Source organism: Dermacentor silvarum, chromosome 3, assembly GCF_013339745.2.
Source record: "Dermacentor silvarum isolate Dsil-2018 chromosome 3, BIME_Dsil_1.4, whole genome shotgun sequence".
In the NCBI taxonomy this organism is placed as follows: domain Eukaryota; kingdom Metazoa; phylum Arthropoda; class Arachnida; order Ixodida; family Ixodidae; genus Dermacentor; species Dermacentor silvarum.
In genome coordinates this window covers 125,071,247-125,079,300 of record NC_051156.1, presented here as the reverse complement: position 1 = coordinate 125,079,300, position 8,054 = coordinate 125,071,247, and the positions used below count along the sequence as shown (strand labels likewise).

Below are 8,054 nucleotides of genomic sequence, written 5' to 3'. Positions count from 1 at the left end.
CACTCTCTCTCTCTCTCTTCTTGGCCAATCCTCTGTAGTGGGTGAGCGCCACAAGTGAGGATCAAGCAAGCAAGCCTCTTTTCTCTGAGCATTTCATTCTTTCCGGCCTTGGCTAAGGCGTAAACGTGGAACGGTGCGGCTCCAAAATATCCGTCCGACATTTCAAATGTGATTGGGCAGTCATGTATGTCATTAAGTCATGGTACTCGCGCTGTTAAACTAAATAATTCGATACAAAGGCTCTCCCGCCGTTGCAGCACAAGAGAAAGAAAATGACGGAAAAAATATATCCCGGTCAGACGTACTGAGCTTTCTAACATTCCTACACATTTCTTTTTTTTTCATTTTTATATTGAACTACCTGGTTCTTGGCCAATCCCCCACGGCAGGTACGTCCCACTAATATCTAGGTACGCAATTCCGGATGAGCAGTGAAGTAAGGGGGCATAAGTGTCCTTTACTTCAGCGCAAATGCACAGGTAAAAAAAAAAGCTTAACAAAAGTGAACGGAATCACATAAACAAAACAAAACGCCACTTAATCCAGCGAAGTCTTTGTTCATTGTTGCGATTGCTGGTGAGGGCAAAAGAAGTCCCCGCCTAAAAAGTCCTATACACCCGCGAACACCATATCTGAAGCCGTCAGCACTTCCCCGCCGATATATCTACATAGGCATCTACATCTACTGTGCGAACTGATGCCTATGTGAATCACTTTTAAGGGAAATATACTGGCTATCCAACGTTGTTTGAGGGTTGTGCGAAGTCTTTTAACAGATGGACTAAGGTGTTTGCGTAAGGCGAGCAATAGTGTGTGGGTTGCGAGCGTGTGTGTGGCGACATCATCAACGGGACGAAGGCAACAACGACGATGTCATTGCGACTGATTTGATGCACTCTGGTGAAGGAAAGGAACACCTAGTGCATGCGTAGAGATAGGTGTCCCGAGTAAATAAGTGGGAAATGTTGGGCCGATTCTGAAGACGGTGCAGTGTGACACAGCGTTTCAAACGGCTAGCTGGCACGACGGAAGGATAGCGAACAACATTTATGAGCAATTTGTCGCTATGCGACGTGAGGCATATCAGGTCGTAATCAAATTACGTGCATGAACGATTGCTACGCTCGGCTTTCAATTTTAAAACCTCGGTGTTCTTTCAAAAAACAACTTTATGTACAGTTAGGTGTCATGTCACCATGAAGTCCACAGCATCACTATTGACTTGGTTTCGGCGAACAACGACGTATGTACCAGAAAAATTCTCGCCTCAACACTGCAATTTCTCAAGTGATTATTTGGAGCTCTTCAGTTCGCGGGTGCGCAATTCCGGATGAGCAGTGAAGTAAGGGGGCATGAGTGTCCTTTACTTCAGCGCAAATGCACAGGTAAAAAAAAAGCTTAACAAAAGTGAACGGAATCACATAAACAAAACAAAACGCCGCTTAATCCAGCGAAGTCTTTGTTCATTTTTGCGATTGCTGGTGAGGGCAAAAGAAGTCCCTGCCTAAAAAGTCCTACACCCGCGAACACCGTATCTGAAGCCGTGAGCACTTCACCGCCGATATATCAGGCACCGAATCGCTCCACGTACAGCCGCCAGGCCAAGGACTGGCGCATGGCATCACCGTAAACGAGCATGTGGTCGTCGTACACGAGTACCTCGTCCGGCGACATCTCGGAGTCTTCCACGTAGCTGTGCACGCTAACGAGCCGCGGGTCCACGACGCGCGCACTCGCCGACTTGAGCAGGCTGAACCCTCCGCGCGCGCCCATCTGCACCACGTCCGCGACCTTGACGAGCGCACGCGACGTCATGCCAGGCGGATCGGCGTGGGAGCTCCTCAAAACCTTCGACTGGCAGGTCATGGTCGACTCGTTCCCGACGAACACAGGACGGGGACCCACGAAGGAGTACCTCAGGAAGGTCATGGCTCCGACGTCTCGGTTGCGCTGGATGAACCTCTTCAAAGTGGTGTCTTGCCGAGGAACGACGAAGTCCCAAGGGGTCACTGCGAGTGCGTACTCGACAGAAGACGTCACGAGGTCGTAGAGGCAGCTCGTCACGGCTGCGTCGTCCTCTTGTGCCGTGTCCAGATGTACGCGCAGCTTGTCCTTGGTGTTCGTGGTCTCCCTGTACTTTCGCTGCAGCGCGAAAAGGTAGTTGAGGCCGGCGCCGGGACGTCTGGCGTAAAAAATGTATCGGGTGGCGCCAACCGCGTCGTAAAAAGCGAAAAACTCGGCGAGTATCCTAGGATTCGGGCCTGCGACGTCCTGGTCTCCGACTGTGACGCACAGAGCGATGGTGCCGAATCGCTTCGGGACTCGTTCCACTTGGCGAGGCACGATCCAGCCGCCGCCGTCTGTGCCCATGTAAACTAGAGACACCTGATGGGGCAACGAACCGTTTCTGCGAGGGCGGCAGGTGACGAGCAAGGGTTCAAAACCTCCCCGGTGTCCTACGGGAGACCACGACGCGCGCACTGGATCGCCCGTTTCTGAGGAGTCTTCTGCAATGAACGAGGCAGTTTCCGGGAAAACGGTTGTGAATTTCCTTGGTGGGGGCGGAATCGAACGAACGCCATATATCTATTCATTACAGGGTGTCCCAACTATCGTGCACTAAGATTTAAAAATAAGCAAATGTCACGTAGCTAGACGGAACCAAGGTAACTTTGTTTGCCGTCGCTTGGAGATACTGAGATTATTATTTTTTCTTTCTGGCTAATTACATAATTAGTCTTAATTAATCAATTTCTCTAATATTATAGTTAGATGAAAATTGTCAATGAGAAAATTGTAGAGCAACATGAAAAACTCTCGATACAGCTTTCTGTTGCTTAATACGCGCTACATAAAAGTAGTTCTAGCGTGAAAGAAGCCCGCGAACACACGCAAAGTGCCTCGAGCGGCCTGTCGCGCGACAAAATTGCGTGTATTCGCGGGCATCTTTCACGCCCTGAGAAACACTTTTATGTAGCACATATTGAGCAACACACAGCTGTATCGGGAGTTTTTCATGTTGCTCTACAATTTTCTTATTGACACTTTTCGTGTAGTTATAATACTTGAGAAGTTTATTAATTAATTAAGACTAATTATGTAATCAGGCGGAATGCAAAAAAATCATCCGAGTATCTCCAAGCGACGGCAACAACATTACCTTGGTTCATGCAGTCCAGCTACGTGGCATTTGCGTGTTTTTAAATCTTGGTGCATAATAGTTGGCACACCCTGCTTATTCACAAAAGCGCCTCGCGCAAGCTTCGCGGCGGTGCCGGTAGATGGCGTAGCATGTCCAGAGGCAAGCGCGAGAGAGGAACCCGGCTGCATACACGCCTCATACATGACACGTTTCGGCGGTGACAATACGGTGTGTCACAACCACTGCTTCATTGCTATTGACATTAACGTCGACGTTCATCGTGAGATATGGTTCTGCGGAATTTTAGTGCGTTAGCATTCTTAGGTTACTTCAAGCGCTTTCGTGAGTATCTGTCTAGCTATTTAACGACCTATCTATATAACCGTCCTCCCGCCTTCATTGGTCACTGTGGTCGAATGGGTAGAGCCGAGGGCACAGAGTTTGAAACCAACCCCCTGGCGAACTTGGGTCACCGAGTAGGTTGCCATGTGTACACGTACATGTTCCGCTCTTCAACGAACCTCTTTAATGCGGACACGGCTCACTGCAGATGTGGGACTAGGTAGGTACCGCTGTTTGAAGAAACTCTTTAACGCCTACTTGGAGTACTGGGTATGTGCCACTCGATCTGTGAGTGTTGTCAGCGGGGAGCGGTTTCTTGCACTTTATCTCACCCACACTGCTCTCTGCGCATGCGCCGCGTAGTATTGTGAGGCGCTGCTATCCTATTTGAAAGGTCCACGAAACGGTCGAACTTTTCTCCGGCATGGTCTAGTGGTTAGGATACCTGGCTCTCGCCCAGGAGGCCCGGGTTCGATTCCCGGTGTCGGAAATATTTGTTTGCTTCCTCTTTGCTTTTTATTATTGTTATTATTATAATATTGTTATTATTATTATCATCATCATCTTCTTCTTTAGTACGCATCGACGGGGTGTCGTATTTCAAATGCCCATGCAGCTAGCCGTCGAGAAATGCTGAACTCGCCCCACGGCATAGGCGTTCTGTGGTATTATGTCTGTCTACATCCTTGCTTTCACGCTGTTCGTTCCTGCTTAACGATCTCCGACTCCGAGGCCATGATTTATGGCCTACTATCACCACTCGTATTCGCGAGGTTTGCGGCGGAAGGGCGGTGAGATAGGTTAGGCTAGGTTAGGTTACGTTGGGTTCAGTTAGGCCGACGGTGCGCCAAACAGACAGTCTCACCGCCCTCCTCCCTTTCGCGGCAGACCTCGCGCCTCCATCGCTATAGCAACGCGGCGCATGCGCAGAGAGCAGTGGGGGTGAGACCAAGTGCGTCACTCTACAAAGACGAAAAAGATCCCTTAAATTTATCCTATGCTCACGTCACAAGGTTTCCTCAAGGACAGCAACCCGACGCATTATCAGGCTGCCCCACAAATGCACTAGGTATATGTGCTGCTTTTCAATGAACGCCTTTCCCGCCAACGCTTTGGCGAGCTGCGCCATGAATGCTTTGGGTATGTGTCGCTCTTCAATGAACGTTTCGCCTATTTGGGTGACTTAGTATCTGCCACTGAGTGTGCGGTAAACTAGGGAACCATTCTTAGCTTTCGCGGTTACCAGCGTGCCACGATTTTGGCGCAGCGCGTCCGGAACGAAGCGCGGGAGAGGAGCCCGGTTGTCGCATGACGCGTTTCTCAGAGTTCGCACGAACCGGCCCACCAAACATTTCGGAGGCCACGCGCAGGCTTCGCGGTGGCGGTGCTAGATGGCGCTGAGCGTTTTTTAGGGAAGCGCGAAAGAGGCATCCCGCTGCAGTACACGCCTCGTGCATAACTCGTTTCGACGGTGTCAATACGTGGTGTCGCTATAGCGATTCAATGCTAACGCATTACCGTCAACAGTCGTCGTGAGATGGGTTGTGCCGCAAATTTTTTCAGCGATGTGCACCGATCGCAATGCAGCCGTTGCGGCCGAGAATCGAACCCGCAACCTAGCCCTTTGGAACACGGCGCATATAGCCACTGAGGTTTCCTGAAACAGCATCCGAATTACACTCCCTCTTCGCGTCACCTTTATTTGAGTGCAACATTCACTCTAGCATGGAAAAGCCACTAGCCCTCGCAAAAGGTTTATTTCAACCAGCGTGTCACAGGCTGGCAGAACGCATGTCCGAAAATAAAAATGTCCCCCATATAAAAAACCCACGCCTAAGGCACGTAATACTGCGTTCGCTTACCGATAGCGTTGAAAGCGAAGCGGCACTCGAAGGGTGGAAAGTGGCGCCTCTTTTCCTCTCCGTTGGCCACCACCAAGAACCGAACGACGGGCGGCGTCCACGCGGACGTCGGTGTAGGCGCCCAGCACGTACGCTTTGTACTCGTCCCGGCCCGCCGTGTGCACGAACTCGCGCTTGAAAGTACTGCCGATGTCTGACAGCCAGTACGGCGGCGGCCCTCCCTGAGGTGGCTGCAACTCGCCGGGTGCCACGGCGACTCCGCTGCACCAAATGGCTGCCGAGGCAAACAGCAGCAAGACTCCCAGGATCGCCGGATGGAGGAGGAAGTACATCTCGGTCTCCCAGGGTTGGACATGACTGCTGTCGTAGCTGCTGTACGCTCGCAAAGGAATCATTACCGTTAAAATACTGGCCACTCAATTGTAGTGGTCGCCCTTCACCGACAGCCACGAATACTGCTTGCTGGCTTGCTTGCTTTCCTCCGAGAGTGGCTCGTACCCACTATGGGGGATTGGCCAAAATCGACTGATTGAAAGAAAAAAAATTATCGTTGCCTAATAAGGATCACTTTTGGAAATTTTTGAAAGACTAAACGAATTTATTCATATAAAATTTAAGAATTTAGCAAGGAAATCGTCCTGATTCAATTATACACCCCACAACAGCTGCACCAAGATCCCTATGACAATGTCCGAGAGAAGAGGAACCAAAAGATAGAATATCGGGTATCGTAACATTCAATCCAGCACTGTGAAATTTTTCTTCTAAAGCGTGTTTTCTTAATTAGGAAAAACGGCGGCATGACAGGAAGAAGTGTTCTATTGTTTCGTATTCACCACAGTGTGAGCACAAGGAAGAGGGCGCCAGACCAGATCGATGCAGATAAAAGTTTAATGTAGGAATTCGACATTTGAATTTGGTAAAGAGGACTCCTTTCTATTATGGCAGAATTTTATGTTCCAAGGAAATAGGAGGTGTCGATGATCATTTAGATTTGTTAATGGCAGGTTCCAGGAGACGGCCGGTCTCCAGAACCTAGCCGCGGTTATGTAAGCTGATACAGGAAGAATCGGAAGGATTGGACCACTAAGGAAAGCTCTCGCCAATTAAGCTGTCAGCTAATTCATTGATAACTAATCCTTTGTGGCCAGGCACCCATACCAATCTAATTAGTGTTAAATTAGTAGGTATAAGTACATTGGAATGTACGTGAAACTTGTGAGCCACTATTTGCAGTGAGAGCTGAACATAATGACAAAGAATCCGTTACTATTACAACTTCAGAGATTAATGAGTGCACTTTACGTAGAGTCAATGTAACCGCCAGAAACTCAGCTAGAAATACTGGTATGTGGCTGGAAGTCTTAAGGGGAACGACCAGTCAAAAGCGGAAGAGAAAATTTCAATTCTAGATTTTTCTTCTGATTGCGAGGCATCTGTCGCTATGACGGCTTTTATTTTTAACTCCAATAAGTGATTTTCTAATAGCCCGTTTAATATATTGTAAGAAAGGTGTGTAGCGTTGTCTGGATATATATCGTCAAAAATAATTTGGAGATTCTCTCTCTTACTGCAAATAGGCGGGATCTCACCAACTAGCGCCTGCATGAGGACGACCTGAGGAGCGTGGAACCCAGGCCAGGAAGATTGAAAAAAATATTGCAGGCTGGGAAATAAAAATGATTTCTAATTTTATAGGGAATTCATAGATTTTTAAGTATGTTTGGACCATTAATAACTGAAATCTGCACAAAAGAGAAGGTAAACGTGTTTCTAAGTATAATACATTGTTGGCACCGAACTTTGGCACTCCAAGGCACAGGTGCACTGAGGAACACTCAATGGCAGTAGTACACAGAAGGAAGAGCGAAATAAGAGAGGCGGCAAGGTTAACCAAGGTCCGGGCCGGGTTGGCTACCGTACACTTGAGTAAGGGCAAACAAGGGGAAACAAAAAAAGAAAGAAAAACAAAAAGCAGAAAGAGAGAGAGAGAGAGTACAATGCGAGCACACTCGCAGATGAATGTTCACTGTCTATCGCAGTAAAAGTCTGGGTTTATTTACGGCCTATTCACGTTAATTACGCATTATTGCGGTTCCATGCATTCCTCTACACTAACTTGGTGCATATTTTTCGTTCCAAGCTTCATTTGGGAGCCATTTTTGTTCCCCTGCGTGCACTAAAAGGCATCAAATTACTTCATTTTAACGAAAGTGGTCAGACAGTGGCAGCTAACACCCAGATATTATGAATCCCAATTAAATCTAAAGTCTCCAAAGAAGACCGTGTCTTGAAAAATGATAGCCCAGGAAAAGGAAGGCCCAGGGAAATCGAAGGGGTGTCTGGACGCGGACGCGTCTGCTTCCTTCAGTGCAACCGGTTCGCCCTGTGAGGTAACATCGAGCGAGCCCAGTTTTATACCGAATGTTCCCAGAGCAAGGCGCGTTGCGCTCAGCAGGTAATTTATTTGGCCAAGTTCGACGTGGTGAACAAGTAAGCGAAGTTGTGTTCTCGACATGCGTATACCACATGCAGATCTTGTTGTTGAGCCGTAGAAGTAGCTTCGTCTGCGTTGTCGCTGACGACACTTTCGGAACTACTCGGCAGCCATTAAAACAGAATGCGTCCGTTCTCGAGCGTATGGAGGTGAGCGTGCTAATTATTCTGAACACTAGCTTATCGTGTGAACTCATATCGCAGGGCTGTGA

The 8,054-nt window shown here is 48.5% G+C and overlaps 1 protein-coding gene and 1 non-coding gene across 2 annotated transcripts; one reads left to right on the top strand and one right to left on the bottom strand.

The window, feature by feature from the left end:
* Positions 1-1,543: 1,543 nt before the first annotated feature.
* On the bottom strand, positions 1,544-5,678 carry LOC119444007 (uncharacterized). The gene is made up of 2 exons (XM_037708540.2): positions 5,347-5,678; positions 1,544-2,507 (listed from the first exon to the last, which is right to left on the bottom strand). The coding sequence occupies exon 2, from the start codon at positions 2,368-2,370 to the stop codon at positions 1,567-1,569; it is 804 nt and encodes a 267-aa protein (XP_037564468.2). The 5' UTR covers positions 2,371-2,507; positions 5,347-5,678; the 3' UTR covers positions 1,544-1,566.
* Trnae-cuc (transfer RNA glutamic acid (anticodon CUC)) lies at positions 3,903-3,974 on the top strand. Its single transcript has one exon. It is a non-coding gene; the product is annotated as a tRNA-Glu (tRNA).
* Positions 5,679-8,054: the final 2,376 nt, after the last annotated feature.

Excerpts from the sequence above, each read along its gene's own strand:
- LOC119444007 (XM_037708540.2), bottom strand. The coding sequence starts at position 2,370 with ATGGGCACAGACGGCGGCGGCTGGATCGTGCCTCGCCAAGTGGAACGA.